At 41.9% G+C, this 18,099-nt stretch overlaps 1 protein-coding gene across 1 annotated transcript in view; it reads left to right on the top strand.

Annotated features, from left to right (window-relative positions):
- The window catches only part of PCCA (propionyl-CoA carboxylase subunit alpha), a 394,113-nt gene that overhangs the window by 226,972 nt on the left and 149,042 nt on the right, over positions 1 to 18,099 (top strand). Inside the window, exon 18 of the mRNA XM_084616704.1 lies at positions 3,239 to 3,341. Within this exon, the coding sequence (XP_084472830.1) occupies positions 3,239 to 3,341 (103 nt within the window). The remainder of the gene's footprint in view (positions 1 to 3,238; positions 3,342 to 18,099) is intronic.

Genomic DNA, 18,099 nt, shown 5'->3' on the forward strand with positions numbered 1-18,099 from the left:
TGTTCTCCCACATACTGGCACACGTGAATTTGGTTACACATACTTGTCATGGGTTTTTAGGACAGAGGGGGAAAAGGTCTATTTTTCAGCATATAAGGAACTCTGCTTTTTATTGGGTCAAGGCATGTAATCAGACTATTATTTTTGAGCACTATCTATTTAAAAAACAAAATAAAATCTCAAAACAAAAGTGATAAAATTTTAACACTTGGGGTATAGAGAGCTGGAAGCTCACTTTGTTATGCATAATAGTCAGACCAGTTTATTCATGAAGTTTTGGAATCATATATGTCCAATGGTGTCCACAACGGCATGCATGGTGCCTCCTTTGGCAGCGATGAGAAACAGCGGTCCTGGCTGCCCTGCTGTCCACTTAGGTTTGGCCCTGCTGGCCCTCCATCATGATGGGGAGGAGGTGGGGCCAAAATTGAGTGAATGGTGTGGCGACCTGGTGTGACATCCCTTCTACCTGTGTGTACCAGATCACAATGCCATTCACTCAGTTTTGAACCCACTGCCCTCTTGTCATGACAGAGAGCTGGCAGGGACAAATTTGAGTGGACAGTGAGGTGGACAGTGCTGACCCACCTCACCACTGCCATAGGGGTAGCTTCTGCACCAGGGTTTCCCACTGGGAGACTGCCTGGCTTGGCCCACTTCCGATAGCCCATGTCCCCTCTCTGGGGTAGGGAGTGACACTGTACCTGGGTGGGCTGGAAAGGACTGAAAGATGGGCTGAGCATGGCGCAGACTCAGCAGGTAGGGTGAAGGGGCCAGTGGCTGCAACAGATGGCTCCACAGGGATTGACATTGCGTACCAACTCAAACATTTCTGGGGTGTCCCTGTATATGTCCCTAAAATACACACAAGTTCAGAGTTCCATGTTTTTCATTTTGCCTTCACACCGTTTCCACATGGCAAGAGAAAGCTCAAGGTTTTTCTCTTCAGAAGTTGTGTTTGTCCATGCATTCATTAAAGTGCATGTGATTTCCATTTTGAGGCAGAAGGAAGCAATAATAAACAGTGAGCGAAGCAAGTTACAGTAATCTGTAGCCTGAATATTTTAATAAATGCTAAATTTAAAAAATGGATGCAGAACTGTATGTTTTTGTCATTCTTTGTTATCTTTAAATTTTTATTCTTTGGTTTGTGACCGTCAATGTGAGGGCATTTAGCACCAATCTAATTGGATACTGTTGCTGCTCTGTGGATTCCAAGCAGCATGATCCATGTTCTCTTTTTGCAAGAGGTGCCAACTCCAATGATTGTATATGGTCCTCAAATTGACAGAGGATATACTTATTTGGAAACCATGCTACTGCACAATTTATAGTAAACCCTGCTGCAGTAATTTTCAAAGATATATTTTATAGATTTTTCCCAAGAATCCTACTAATTTTACTTTATGATAGTCATGGAAATTAGCATGCACTAATAATGATCACAAGTAGAATGTGAATAAACATGGAGGACCCTTTGAATGGGTCTTTTGGTGATCTCTGAATGGTGGTTGCGACCCTGCTGCACTTGTAGGTAGAGGCTCTGCTTGAAGCAGAGACAGAGAGCAGTGTAGAGCTTCTGCAGAAGGCCATCACTGTGATGAGGTGCAACAAGGCTGTGTGACCTGCCCCAGGACACCAAATGACCACCTGAGAGAACTTGTCTCAGGTGAGACATCTTCGGTTGTGGAATAGGGGCACCAGGTAAGTAATGGTGCCTCACGTGAGGGATTGCAAGACTGGGCCTTTATTATTGCTAACGTAATATAACCATGAAGCATTTTTGTTTGTCCCACTGTATTCGTCTCTATGTAATAGCTAATTCAAATAAAATGAATGAAGCCTTGTTCTTTTTTTCAACTAGTTTGAGTTGGTGGCACTTTTCTGGGGCACAGATATATTTGACAGGAAAAGTGGTAATCACTTTTGTGTTCTGAAAACAAGGTGTTCCTTCTTGACCACGTAGCATGGCGTAGTTTGTTCCTTACCACTATATCTCTAAGACCCACCTTTGTCTGTCTTCCTTCCTTCCAACTACAGCTCTCTTTCATTCCTTCATTTATGTCAAATCCTGCAATATCCCACTCCCTGGCCTCCCAAACACACACATTGACCCCCCCCTTAGTCCATGCAAAACACCTCTGCTAAAAATAGTCTGTCTTGCCTGTTGTTTTCGCTGTCATGCTCTCTTTGAATCCCTCGGCCTCCATTACCTCATCAAATTAAACTTCTTATTGCTGCCTTCAAAGGCCTGCTGAAGTGTGTCTTCCTTACTTATTCACCTGTGCTTCGTTTCCAGTCATGTCCAACTCCTTCTGCTTTGCCTGTGGTGCCAGCCTTATCCTCCCATGTGTCAGCTTCTCATGTAAACCCGTCTGTCTTCTTCAATGCTATGTGCTGTGCCTGGAAAGTTCTTCCTGAGCTAATCAGTAAGACCAATAACCTCTCCATATTTAAGCCTCACTTGAAGACTGAATTCTGCTGTGTTTCCTATGAGAAATCTATCTGATTTTTACTGTCTGAACAGAGAAAGACCTGGCCAAAGATCACCTTAACCCGTCTATTTTTATGTTTTACCCATTGTGCCTAACCTTCATTTGGCTGGCTCTCTTGCAAGTCAAGCTTAGTGGGACAGGGAGTTCATACCAGTTTCTGTTTCGAAAACGTCTAGTGTAATTTGCGCTCTACCACAAACAAACAAACAAACAATAATACCCCTGATCTGACAGACCCTAGCATTACCATTAACAATAGGGGTGACAAGTAGTTTCAGTTCCAGGTATTTCCAGTAGGATATATTGCTGTATTATCGCTTGCAGGGAGGGAGATCTGTAGCTTTTAGAAAATAAAGTATTGAAAAGAATACTGCATATGTTGAATAAGTTCTAATGTACAGATGGATTCTTTATCAGCATGAGCCATAATATGTCAACCAGTGACATTTTATTAATGAAAACAAGATGCTACAGTGTCGCTTAATTTTTTTTCTTTCAGTTGTCAGATTGTTTTTAACATAGACACCAGTGTTAACTGTAGGGCTGAGCTGTATGAAAACATACTATTTAAATCCTGGAACTGTGAATGGCTGCCATCCTAAGTTTTTCTTAATTTAGTGAAAAAATTGATTTTGGCTACAGGATTTAAATAGTGTTTTTACCGATTATTATTTTGTGTGGCTATAAGTGCTAAATTGGCTCATGGTATATAACAGTTTTAAAAAATTGTTTTTGAAAACTAGGACACAAATTGACAGATCTCGAGAAGAGGGAACTACTGGCAATAGCAACTTCTTTGTATGTGGCTGAACAACTGAGATCACAGCAATTTCTAGGGTCTCCAAGGTAAGTTCATTTCTAGGAACTAAAATGTGCTCAATGCTTTTCTTAATGGTATCTTTCCATGCACAGGAGGAACACTGGTGAGAACTGCATGGTTCCTTAATATAGTCTGTTTTTTTCTAAATCCAAATGAGCTTTAGCTTACATTCTGCCCCTCTCTCCTCTACCCCCCCTGTCTCCCCCCCCCCCCGTCAGACATGGTTATTTTGTCTCCCATATTAACAAACAGGCACAAAAAAGTGTTACAAGGCAGAATAGTAATTAATGCACATCAGGAGTTTCATTAATGCAAAATGTTGCTACATTAGTAACTAACCACAAATTGAGCATCCCAAATTTCCCATGTGCCTGTTTGAAGTGATCTCAGCATTTTGGGATAGTATGAATATTCAGCTGCATAATAAATCTTCATAAAATATTGTGGAATCAGGAGTAATTCAATACCTTAATAAAGAGACACAATAGTTCAGGGTCCAATCCTGCAAACACTTTTGATGCGTAAACATTTGCAGAATGAGGACTTTACTTTGTAAGTGTACTCTTGAGTGCAGAGATGCAATAGGAATTGTGTTTTTCTCCATTCTTTTGGGTAGCAGCGGTTGGTAATCCACTTTAGCATTATTAATTGGCCATGAATTTGTAGGTATGTTGTTGCATGGCAGCCCCATGTAGTGCCCCTTACTGGCCAAGCATGGCACTGCCAGCTTCAGTTTCCTTCCCCAAGATGGATGGTCTCTGCTCTCCACATAGCGATCTGTGCTGGAGAGATGGCTTAGCTCTGGCCAAGTCACAAACAAAACTTAGCCCTTCTGGGGTAGTAAAAATCCATCTGAAAAAGTCCCAACAAATGAAAGGTCCTTTTGCCTTTGGGGGGCTTTGTTTTCAGGCAATGCTCTGGGCCCTGTTCTGGGCTACCTGTGAGAGGCTTTCTGGCTCTGGGATAGAGCACTCACGCCCAGGCTGGTTCCCCTGGTGTACCATTCTCAGCCCCTGCTGGGCTCTGTTCCTTGAATCCTTCCCTGCTCTGTGTAGAACACTAGTTCCCCTGGAGCGTCTGGCCTTCTGCAGACCCTGCTGCTCCCTGAGGTTCAAGATCCCAGACTGAGCTCTCTGTGTTTTTATAAGGCTTAGGTGTCCATTAAGCTGGCACTTGACCCTCCTTAGTCTCACCCCTCTGTGTGGAAGCAGCTAATTAATTATGACACTAGTGTAGCTGTCCCCAACTCCCCTAAAGGGGCTAGTCACTCTGTCATGGTAACCAGTGCCAGAAGACTAATTCATTTATTTTACTCTTTGGAAGACTGTGCTTGTTATTGCCATGATGTACATAGCTTTTACTGGTCTCAGGCCCAAGATCTTAAACTGGAGTCTTTCTTAGTGCATTTTAGTGCCTTGCTGACTTCTAGTCAATGTTCTTACTTATGACAATCACCTAGTTTAATTGAATATAAAACCTGTGTTTTGGAAGTTTGCAACAGTTGCATACAATTTATCAAAATTTCAGCGTGATTCTTTTTCTTTTCTTTTTATGTTCTTGGGTTAATAGCTTTTTTACTACGATAGGCAAACATTCAAATTCTATACCAGTGGTTTGACAGAATATTTTATTATAGAGTATTGTTGATCTGAATAAACCAGTTTTACCGTGATCAGGAATAAATAAAATGGTGGCTTCTAGAAGTTTTTTTTATTTTTATTTCAATCCACAAAGACAAATAGTACCACATGCTTTTCAAAAAGGATTTACAACAAGCATTAAGGCTTTATATGGCATCTGTAGAGCAAGGTCATTGCTTGCCTTTTGCACCCACATAGGGAGAAAGGGAATATAAAGTGCACCTTTTAGTCCCCTGCACGGGTTATACCTTCCATACCTCACAGCGCAAGGAGAAGAACAGCCTACACAGGGCTATTGCTGCTCAACCTAGGGAAAATGAGTGAGCAGGGGTAGGGAGAGGATCAAAGCTTTGACTGTACTCTGCACTGGCCAGCATGGAAAGTTAAGTAATCTGCTGGTGGTAGAGACAAGCAACACATTACTTTCACCCTTCAAACAAGGAGGGGAATCATAAAATGAACTGTGGCTCTCAAAGTCCAAATTCATTCCCTTTTTTCATCTGGCCCTGATACAGTTTGGTGTCCAGACAGAGTTCAGCCAGGATATTTCATTCATTGATCTGGTCAAATTTACATTTTTTGGTGTGAGGGAAAACAGAAAGCTCTTTGGGGCCAGGATAGCCTCTTTGTTTATGCAATGCCCAGCACACTGGGACCCTGACCTCTAGATGCTATTGTGGTGCAAATATTATAATCCCAAAGTTTTGGTGAACTCAGCTACACTGGAGTTTCTCCAGGAGGTTTGACTGGAGTCTTGCAAACAAGCACTGTAGAAATGTGGGTACCAGCCACAGCAGTATTTTGTAGCCAGGCACATTGAATACTGCCTTTGAGTATCGGGTGCCCAGTTTAATCACAAGGACAAATTAGAGAAGCCTGTGACTAGTCGTTCTAGTCACCATTACCTCTGAAAGGCAAGTTTGGAAATTAGTTTCCATATGCATACAAGAGCCGCATTGTCTTTGTCACGAAGAAAAGGTTATTTTTATAGCTCCAGAAACCTTTATGGTCAAGGTAAGTTCCTCTTTCCACAGTTCCTAGGAAATAGTTCTCTCATCATTTTGTTCTAATAGTTGGAAAGTTGTGGCATAAATGGGCATTTCTGGAGCTCTAAAGGGGGCCAAGAATATGGAGGACGTATGCTGATTGTTCCCTGTTCACCTCATTCTATTCAAAATGCCAAAGCCTTAGGGCCTCAGGGTGCTGCACCAGTTGGCATGGTAGGCATCTGGGAAACTATTCACAGCAGTCACCAGAGACACTAAGGGAAATATGTGTGAGCCTCTTCTGAGGAAGATTTGCAAAAGTAATGAGAAATTTCTTTCTTGATAATTTCCTTTAGCAGCTTCTCACCAAATTCAACCCACTCTGCGAGTCTGGTAAATTACCAGAATTTAAAATGAAAATTTTCTGTAAAGGGAGACTTAGACGTTCAGGGTATGTCTACACTATGAAATTAGGTCGATTTTATAGAAGTTGATCTTTAGAATTCGATTTTATACAGTCAATTGCGTACGTCCACACTAAGCACATTAAGTCGACGGAGTGCGTCCTCACCACCGTGGCTAGCATCGACTTAAGGAGTGGTGCACTCGGAGTAGCTATCCCTGAGTTCCCGCAGTCTCCGCCACCCATTGGAATTCTGGGTTAAGCTCCCAATGCCTGATGGGGCAAAAACATTGTCGCGGGTGGTTTTGGGTACATGTCGTCAGTCGCCCCTCCCTCCGTGAAAGCAATGGCAGACCATCATTTCACGCCTTTTTTCCTGGGTTATCCATGCAGACGCCATAGCACAGCAAGCATGGAGCCTGCTCAGCTCACCATCACCACTGCTGTTGTGGGCAAGTCTACTGTAAGGGCTGCTGTAATCCAAGTAGCCAATGCAATCACTGACGTTCTGTTATCAAGGGTAGTGACTCTGGGAAATGTTCAGGCCTTTTTAGATTTTAGGTGCATCACATTCCTGTCCTTTCTTGCTGGTGAAGAAGTCTTGCAGCCGTGCATTCCAGTCCGGTTGGCGCTGTAACACCCACAGCACTTCTGTGGTTGACACATGTAACAGCTCCAGGGCTATTGTTCGTTTGCCTTGGCCGAGGTACCTTGCCCTACCAGGACCTCCAAGCATTTGACACATAAGCACCTGCAGCAGCTGGCATTGCTATGCAGCAGCAGCTCCTGGGTGGTGCAGTAGGACTGCTAGCTGTCCTCGTCCATGGTGTACTGCTCCACCGCTTCTGCTGCAAATATGCTCTTCTGCAACTCTGTAGCAGACAGTGCAGTAGGACTGGTAGCCGTCCTCGTCTGACAGGTAGCTTGGCCGGGGGTTCTGGGAAGTCTTCCCTGCCAGGCTCCTAGCAACCTCCAGGGCATGATGTATGGCTCCACCGCTTCTGCCGCAACTCTGCTGTTAGGGGGCTTATTCCTTCACCCACTTACTTCCCTGGTCCTTCTCGCATGAACAGAGAGCAACAATACCCGAAGTCCAAAGGTGCAAACAATTCGATGTTTATTGGGGTGAACTTCCAGCAAGCATGATTCCAGTTTCCTTCCTTAGTATCCTTCTTCCCAGCTCTGACACCACAGAGCCTTACACCTGTGTCCCTGTTCCCATTCCTACCCTTAGCCAAACATGATTCCAACTTCCTTACTCCCATTCCCTGTTCCCATTTCCCCCTTTAGCAAAACATGATTCCAATTTTCTTACCCCCATTCCCTGTTCCCATCTCCCCCTTTAGCAAAACATGATTCCAATTTTCTTACCCCCATTCCCTGTTCCCATCTCACACACCCACATGCCCACCCCCACCCACACCCAGTCACTTCCTCATTGACTACAGATTATATAGTAAAACTTGAGTTCTGCTTAGCTATACCTTAACCAATCATTTTCCTGAAATTTAACTAACTAATCCTAACATATTGTAACATGATTATGTAACCAATTATATCCCACCACCTCAATTAGTTTACACCCAGCAAAATTAATTATACAGCAGACAGGAACAATCACAGAACCAGACAGAGATTATACAGACAAACAACAGCAAAGTGGGAACTATAATGACAAAACAATGCAGAAGTGAGGATTTCACATCCCAGCTATTGATAAGTGAGTTCTTGCCAGACAGGATGCTATCAAACTAAGTTTCCTTTTACATTTTCTAGGCACTTCCCTTTCTCTGGAGGTGATAGGAATACAATCCTGTCCTGATAGTGCCTAACAGCCCAATAGCACCTTATTTCAATGTGACTAGTTTGGAATGTGAGGATGTGACCGTTCGCTTCCCAGCTTATGGCTGCCTCTGCTGCTTAGCCAAAGGCCTGAGCCTAAGCACAGGGCCACAAACTGTCACAGTAAGAGAAGGCCCTTACACTGGCAGACAGTGGTTTTGATTCTTTCTTTTATACCTCTATCACTAGCCAAGTGATAAGAATACACCTAAATTCTTAGAGTATAGGCCTTTACAGACAGGCCTGAATATCTATATCCTAACATCTGCTCTCCTGCGAGCTGGAGGCTTCTGCCTCAGGCTGCTCTCCCAGCCAGTAGCACCGCACGGTCGCACCTACCCCTTGCTCCCATGGCTCATGAAGCCTGGACAGTAGTAAGGAGCAGTTCAACTATAGGCTGAGCAAGTGCAGAATGGTGGTAGAATGTGCCTTTGGACATTTAAAAGCTTGCTGGAGCTGTTGGTCAGACCTCAGAGCAACCAAAATTCCCATTGTTATCGCTGCTTGCTGTGTGCTCCATAATATCTGTGAGAGTAAAGGGGAGATGTTTATGGTGGGGTGGGAGGTTGAGGCAAATTGCCTGGCATCCAATTTTGAGCAGCCAGACACCAGGGCGATTAGAAGAGCACAGCTAGGCTCGCTGCGCATCAGAGAGGCTTTGAAAACCAGTTTCATGACTGGCCAGGCTTGGGTGTTATATATGTTTCTCCTTGATGCAAACCTGCCCCCGTTGTTGATTTTAATTCCCTGTAAGCCAACCACCCTCCCTTCTTGGAAATAAAGTAACTATTGTTTTGAAAGCATGCATTCTTTCTTTATTAATTAAAAAAAAATGAGATAATGGACAAGGTAGCCTGGGTGGGGTGGGGGAGGAGGGAAGGACAAGGCCACGTTGCTTATTGTAGCCACACTACAAATCACTGTTTGAATGACAGCCTTCTGTTGCTTGGGCCATCCTCTGGAGTGGAGTGGCTAGGTGCCCGGAGCCTCCCGCCCCGCGTTCTTGGGCATCTGGGTGAGGAGGCTATGGAACATGGGGAGGAGGGTAGGTGGTTATAAGTGGATGCAGCGGGGGTCTGTGCTCTTGTTGGCTTTCCTGCAGTTCCAACAGATGCTTCATCATGTCCATTTGCTCCCCCATTAGCCTCAGCATCGCGTCCTGCCTCCACTCTTCGCACTCACTTAATTCTTTCCTGGCCTCTGCCACTGAATGCCCCCATTCATTAAGCTGTGCCCTATCAGTGTGGGAGGACTGCATGAGCTCGGAAAATATGTCATCGCAAGTGCGTTTTTTTTTCACCTTCTAATCTGCAATAACCTCAGGGATGGAGATGATAAGGGGAGCGTAGAAACATTCTACGCTCTACGATTCTGGGGAGACTGCATGGTCACCTGTGCTGCTGAGTTCGTCACGCTGACCAAACAGGAAATGAAATTCAAAAGTTCCCGGAGCTTTTCCTGTGAACCTGGCTAGTGCATTGGAGTTCAAAGTGCTGTCCAGAGTGGTAACAATGGAGCACTCTGGGTTAGCTCCCAGAGGCCAATACCGTCAATTTGTGTCCGCACTATCCCAAATTCGACCCAGCAAGTTGATTTTAGTGCTACTCCCCTTGTTGGGGAGGAGTACAGAAGTTGATTTTAAGAGCCCTTTAGGTCGACGGAACGGGGTTGGTTGTGTGGACGCAGTCATTTTTAAATCCATCCTAATGCGGCTAAATTTGACCTAATCCCGTAGTGTAGACCAGGGCATAGAATGCGTCTACACAGCCCGCAGAAGTGAGCTTCCAGCCTGGTTGACAGACATGGGCTAGTGGGGCTCATGCTAGTGCTCTAAAAATAGCCATGTAGAGAGCCCTTTGAAGTTGTGGCCTCGGTTGGAGCTTGAGCTGCAACTTCAAAGGGCTGCCTTCACTGCTATTTTTAGAGTACTGCACAAACTCCGCTAGCCCAAGTCTGTTAACCAGGCTGAGAGGCTCACCTCCGCGGGCTGTGTAGACATAATGATTATATCTAACGACTAACCGTCATTACCCCTACCCCTCCCTACTCCTGCTCACTCTAACGACTAACAGTCGGTTAGTGTCCGACTATTGATCCTGTCTGACTATACCCAGAGAACACAGAGTCCGAATGAATTTCTTGTAGCTTTCCCCTTCAGTTTTCACAAAGTAGTGGTTCAGAGGCCAGTATTTACTTACTGGTGAACAGCGTCAAAGTCGATGTCCACATGCGTTTTGAGGCTTATCCACTTTGTAACAATACAGTAGAACCTCAGATATACGAACACCAGAGTTACAAACTGACCGGTCAACCGGACACCAAGTGAAGCTGGAAGTAACAAATCAGGCAGAAGCAGAGACTAAAAAAAAAAAAAAAAAAAGCAAATACTATACTGTGCCTGTATTGCATCTTAAAGATAGGCACATCAGGGGCTGCCCGTCCCCCCCCACCCCCCCAAGGAAGGGGGCAGCCATTTACATCAAGACTCCAGGGCTGCCAGCCCGAGGCAGCCAGCAGAGCAGGCGTAGTGCTGGGGTCTGCACTGCTTTCACTCCCTCCCCTGGCCAGTAGGGGGCTGCATTTTTTTTGGTCCTCCTCCCCCGGCCATGAGGGGGACGCACCATTTTTACACACACCCCTGCTAGGAGGGGTACAAGCTTGCAGACTCATGCTGGGGCTGAATAGGGAGCTCAGCTGCTGCTGAAGCCAGGTCTGGAGGGTCAGCTGCTGGATCTGGACCCCAAACTGCACTTTGTTCAGAGTTATGAACATTTCAGAGTTATGGAAAACCTCCGTTCCTGAGGTGTCTGTAACTCTGAGGTTCTCCTGTAGTAGCACTGCCTGCTGAGACCAAGTAAGAACAAAACTAAGTGAAAGGGTTTGCTGATGCATACTCACAAAAGAAATAAAAATAAAATTATTACCAATGATTTTTGAAAGATGAAGCCTTTTAAAGGAAAAATCTGTACAGATAAAAATATATTGTATATAGTATTCTTTATAGTGCTTGTGCATTATTCTTTTGGGTTTTTTTTCAGATTAAGAAAATCTCTGGTATCGCTTTCAGCAAACTAAAGGTTTAAATCCTTAGCTCAGGGATTCTCAAACTGGGGGTTGGGACCCCTCAGGGGGTTGTGAGGTTATTATGTGGGGTGTCATGAGCTGTCAGCCTCCACCCAAACCTCACTTTGTCTCGAGCATTTATAATGGTGTTAAATATATAAAAAAGTGTTTTTAATTCATAAGGGGGTTGCATTCAGAGGCTTGCTATGTGAAAGGGGTCACCAGTACAAAAGTTTGAGAATCACTGCCTTAGCTTGACTTTTAAATGTACTTTTAGCCTCACTGTTTCTTCCCAGTACCCACCATATTTTGCATTAGAATTTCATTTTAATAGCTTTATTACTTTTGGTTCAAGTCTATTGCAAAATATATCTGTACTGGTTTAACTTGTTTGTTATTCTGATTAAAATATAATGGAAAGGAAATACGCAAGACTTGGATATACTGCATTAAAAAACTGCTAAAAATAACCATAGTGTCTGGTATGCCCATCTCAGCAAATGTAACCAGGTAGGGCTATCTTGTGCTATTTAGCCACCACCCTTCTTTTGGAGATCTGGGGTGTTATGTCATCCTGCGGGAGAGTTAAGGGACACTGGAGCACACAAACTAGCACACTACATCCCTTTTAAGTGGTATAGCATAATCTGCCCTCTTCTTTTCCAGTCAGTCCTATTTCCTCAGGAGGTACTTTGTGGTCCAGGGGAATAATAAGGGAGTAGCATTGTGGGCCAACAAAGTACATCTTGCTCTGTATAGGAGAACCGTTGCAAACTGTTGGATGTGTGTAAATAAGGAAGAGGAGCAGAATAAGGACCTACATTATTAGCAGCAGACCAAAAATGTTGTCTGTTTGGTGGTCTTCAAGAAGGCATGTAGTTCCTTTTGGGTGAAATTGATGTTTGAAGTCTGTGTTTGTTTTTAGATCCAGGTTGAGTGATGGAAACAGAAAAGCTATACTGCAGGTTTTAAAATTAGTATATCACTTTCTCATAAATTTTGGAAAACTATTCCAAGTCAGTGTGATCCTCTTTGGAATTCCAGTTCTATTGACTGTTTGTTTTTGTAAATACTGAAAGAAAGTTTTGGGGAATGAATGGATGTGCGAGGAATGAAATTTAAAAGTGTTATTTTTTACATGTATTATATCCTGTAAACCAGGTACAGCTGCTAATCAGAAGTCACTTTCTGCTGGACCTGAGTTACATACTGCATACTCCTCCCCCCACCCAGGAGCTGTATATGTAATTTACACAATTGACTTAACTCCAAGGATTCCCCATGTTTTCCTACAGTTTATCCAATCCAACCTCATGGTAGTTATACCACAGTTACTGCATTCTAGCAAATGATGGCTGGATGGAACTCCTTTCAGAAGACATCACTGTTGCACATTTTTTGGGCTGGAGGGGAAGCATGAAGTGATTTCGCTACCCAGTCAACAGTGTTTGTTCCCAGTCCCTGCCAGCCTGATGAGTGGGAAAACTAGATTCTGCAATTGAACCCAAATCCCTTTCATGATTGTGTGAAACACTAATTACAGGGAGCTGGCCAAATTCCACTGTGCTGGCAAGTTGAGTTATATTCTCATTAGGATCAAACACACAGCTTGTTGCAGTGATTCTCAAATAGACGGAGTTCTCTGTTAGAACAATCTGTGTGACATACGAATAATACAGGTTGACAAACTATACACTATTGTGAATGTCTTAGCTGTATCAAAATGACTCGCTCCCATGAATGGGATTGTAACATGGGTGGAGCGTATGCAGGTGAGGTTTCTACTTTTTGCATGAGTGTCCATGCACAACCCTGCTACCAGTCCTTTTGGATAAATTTACCAACCATTAATTAGGATGACTGCTAGAGATATGTAAAATAATGATAATGATAAAAGAGCAGATATTTTTCTTTATATGGTATAACATTTCCTAAATTTTCCTTGCTTTTAAACCAAACTGGTTATTCTTTCAACAGTTTTCTTGAGAAACTGGAACAGATTTTTTCCAAGCTAATTAGCTAATGAAATGCTTTGTACCAGGAGGGTCAGTTACTAGTGTGATGATTTAACTGTGATATTCAGATAATAGGAGCACATATTTCCTACAGGAAGCAGCTGTGAATGATTGATGATTGTTTCATTGTTCAGCTTTCGCTTATTTTACATAGAACTGTCCCTGTTTATTCAGTAGGCCAGTTTATTGTGAAACTGGTGCCACCCACAGCTGCTGAACAGATTTACAGCATCTAGTAAAATTTTGAGGCCTTCTTGACAGAATTCGATCTTGTTTCAAGTGGAAACATATTTGGCTAAAGTGAATCCAGCTTATTTTATGCCTGTTTGATGTAGTTGAGCCTCTGAGACCTAACTCATGTTGTATAGTTGAATCTTCACGTTTTGGCTTCAGTCTTGTTTTCATTAGTGGCTTGGGAAGGGAATAGGAGAGAGTCTCCAGGTGTGGCTACATCATGATATCTCATGGGTCTACTAATGTAATGTTTATACTTCTAAACCCAATTGCCAACACCACTTCCTATGTGTTGCTTATGTTGGCTGCTAAGCATATTTTCCTAATTTTTATATGGGTTTTACCCTTTCATCATTTATGACTTGGAAAAAAACCACTGAGACTACATGCCCATATTACCTGATACTGCATGTAAAAAGAATTATAATGCATTAAAAATATTATTATCCTGCTTGGAAAAAAACTAGAGGTTTTCTTTGTTCTTGAGGCTGAGGCAGAAGACTAGGAACCAGGATATCTAGATTATATTTCTAGGTCTTCTTGTGTGACCTTGGGCAAATTACTTAACCTCATCATCAGTAAATGAGATTAATATTTTTTTTTATAATCCAGGAGTATTGTGATTAATGTTCATTAATGTTTGTAAAGTGTTTTGAGATCCTCTGATGGAAGACACTGCAGAATTGCAAATTATTGTGTAAAATAATCATTTTATATAACTCTACGTATATTTGTCTAGCTGTAATATATAGTTATACCTTGTATTAAAAATATTTGTCTCCAAAGAAATGTATCTGTTAAGATGTGTTCAAATATTAAAATAAAAGCATTTTGTTTTTATCAGTAACAGCTGATTATACAGTACTGTTGGGCGAAAAGACTGTCAATCAGTTGATTCTCATTAAATTCCTGAAACAACTGACTCATAAACTTTAAATTATGACGTTACTAAGGCGACAATGCTGTGTTCAAAATGAAATTGATGAACTAAGAAAACTGAAGCATTTGTATGAAGTCTTTTTTGTGAGTTATTGTAGATTTGCATCCAACAACAAACTAAACATTCTGGAGTAAAACCTCACCTACGTCCAGTAAGTTGTGGGAAGGGGGAGCCACAAATGAGTTGCTTGCAGCTCCATAGCCTTGTGTCTGTATAGTTTTCCCTATCTTCTGCATAGTTTGGAGCAGCCATTGAACTGTTCAGGGATCAATGGAGTGCAGCACCTTTCAGGCATGCTTGCTCCCACCCAGCATGTAGATGGGTCTGGGAGAGTGTGGCATAGAGTCCGCTCTATGCCAGCCAAGCATTCTCCTATGCTGGGTGAATGCTCAGCTTGGCTGTCCACTTGAAGAAGCTTTCTGGCCCCTTTGCCCCAGTGGAGAAGCACAAAGGGTCCAAAGCAGGAGCCAGCATCTGGCCCATGACATTCAAAAATAGAAAATGTTGTGATCTAAAAATAAACTTAAATTTAGTAGAGTAATCTATGCAGACCTCTTGCAAGGAGGTAATGTTCTCATTTGCGGCATAGTCTCAATCATCAGTAAATCGTATCAGCAATATGCTATTTTTTTATAGAGCTGCAGTAATAACATGAGCAGTTATTGTAAATACAGCTAAACATTTATACTTTAGATTATTCTACAGATACCCCTCTGGTGTGAAATAAAGATAAAACACTTTATTTTCATTTGGTAAGGATGAGTAACCACAACGCACTTGTGGCTTTACTTTATTCCGCCACTTCTGAGATATGTAGTCATCGTTAGCTCATGAAAATAACACTGTCTCAGTCTGGGTCCCGATCCCCTCATCAACAACTCATGCGTTGCTTTAATGATTTATTATGATACCACCAGAACCCCTTGATATATTTATGGAATCATTATAGCTTCAGATGATTATTCCATTATTTCTTTTTCTTTCCCCGTGGACTACTAAATTACTGAGAATCTTTTCCCCCTTTCTCTTTGTAATATCCTTGTATGTACTGGGATATACTTATATTTTCCCTTTGACTTAAGCAGTACTTGTTGAGTACTTCTGACTTCTCCTAATAAATTGTTTTTTTCTAAACCTTTTCCATTTTTGTTGCCCTTCCCTAAAGAAAGTTAAACCAGCTCGCCTATATAATTATCTAGCTATCTTTTAAAATCTGCAAAAAGAAAAGGAGTACTTGTGGCACCTTAGAGACTAACCAATTTATTTGAGCATAAGCTGAAAGCTTATGCTCAAATAAATTGGTTAGTCTCTAAGGTGCCACAAGTACTCCTTTTCTTTTTGCAGATACAGACTAACACAGCTGCTACTCTGAAACCTTTTAAAATCTGGCATTTGTTGTTCATCTTACTTACAATAAAAAGAAAATATACACACACTTAGATGCAGATGTATTAAATAGATTTTTAGCTTCTAAAGCCTAACTAGAACTACAATAAAATATAAATGTTGCAAGAGAACACCTTAAAGTAGGTATCGTGACATCGTTTTCATGGAAAGTAAATATCTTGACACTTAATTTGTTGGGACTAAGTCAATAGTAGGGGGATGCAGAGTACATACTGCTTGAAAGGAGAGCATTGCCTCTGTATAATAGATGAAGCAATGTTCCCAGAGCCAGTTGGTTTCTTATGTTTGGGAGCCTATTGTGGTGGTGATTGGTCATGAAATTTGTAGGGGAGGTGGGGGAAATAGTACTGTGGGCACTCACTCAGGCAATTTTTGGAATTACTTACAATAAATAATATAAAGGCCTGAACCTGACTGAGTATCTCCTCCCAGTATAGGCCTAAAGCAGCAGACACCACTGCAGCTGAGGATGCAGGGGATAAAACTAAAGCCTTCCTGCCTCCCATCAGACCAGGGAACCCTCCTGAGGCATTGGGTTCATTTCTTGTTGTCCTCCACAGCACATGGGGGAATAACAGCAGCAGCTGTAGGAGCCTTCACAGACTTTTGCGATTACCAGTTACTTAACAATGAATGAATATGTGTGTGTGTGTGTGTATATATATATATATAGTTTTGTACTGTATTACCATTGGTTGCTGGTCCACCTTAATCCTACCCTTTCCTACTACTGGAGCTCTTCAGCTGCTCAACCTCTACCCCTCTCCATTACTATGCGTCTCACTCTCCTCTTCCTGCTCCATTCCCTTTGGTTTCCTTCTCCCTTTACCTACTCTCTTCCTTGAGCCCAACAATCCCTTCCTTTCACCTAATTCAATGCCATTTAAAATTATGGTGTTTCTTTGGTAATATTAAGTGTGTTTGTGCATTCCCATGCTTGTGTAAAAAAATATATATATATAGAGAGAGAGAGAGAGAGAGAGAGAATTAACATTGAAGCCCCTTCACTGGGACTACTCACATGAATAAAGATAAGCAAGAGCATAAGTGTTAGCATAATCAGGCCCTTAGATTGTAAGATCTTCGGGGCATGGACTGTGTCCTCCCATGTGTTCGTATAGTGCCTAGCATATTTTGGATGCTATTGCAGTTTAAATATTAGCAACGAAATAAATGCTGCAAAAGTGGGAAGACAAAATGTCTCATTCAATATTGTCCTTTAAGTTCTGCATACTTTTACATGTATGTATGCTAATTTTCCATTTTGTAACCCACTTAATTTATGGCTCACAAAAACCATAGTTAGGTAGAAAATATTGAATAAAGGAATAGATAATGTATTTATAGATTTATTACGGAATATTGCAGTTTTAAACATTTCTTTTTTCTTTTATGCTGCTGTAGGAGTGGGATGGGATATAGAATAGCCTCGTTATTGTAGGAGTATTTCTCTACTCCCTGCAATGATTCCGAAAGCTCTTGCACACTTCATCAGTATTATTGTAATTCTTTGGCTGCAGGATATTTGGCAGCTGTTGCACCCCACTGGCAAATCCTATTCATACTTCTCTTCCATTCACCATTGCCATTGGAGAATTGATTTCTCTCTCTCCTGCTCTAACCTTTCCCAATTCATTTTGGATTGTTCAATGTGAAACATTTTAATTTCATATCATACAGCCATTCAGCTCACAGTCCTTTTTTAACCTGTCACCAGGGTAACAGCATAGCATGCTTTCTTTAGGCAATCAAGTTTTCATATCACATGCTTAATGTTGCATTAAATGTTTGCATTTTGTTTAACCCCCTTAAATACTTTGAACTGCAAATATGTTCTGTAGGGTAATGAAGTCTCTGATTTCAGTGTCAAGTCTTCATAAAAATGGCCTTTATTTAAAATAAAATGTCAGAACATGAATCCAGTTAATGAGAAGATTATTTAGTAAAATCCCGGATGACTGAATAGGCTAAGCATCTGTAGAATGAGAACAAAAGTTTTCCATTGGAAAAACATTCCAGATGCGTATAATCCCTGGACCTGCACAAATTAGAATTACGTTTACCTGTATGTGCTCCTAATTACATTAGTGCATATGAATTATTAACACTACAATAACATAACTAAGACATGAAAAAGATTCACTATACCAGTCATCCTGTGAAATTTGCATATGATGCAGTTGACTAGAGAAACACAACATGAAAAATTTGATATTTTCCCTTTGCTCCAAATATCATGACACTAACTACATAC

Source organism: Lepidochelys olivacea (genome assembly GCF_965140295.1).
Source record: "Lepidochelys olivacea isolate rLepOli2 genome assembly, chromosome: 1".
Lineage (NCBI taxonomy): Eukaryota > Metazoa > Chordata > Testudines > Cheloniidae > Lepidochelys > Lepidochelys olivacea.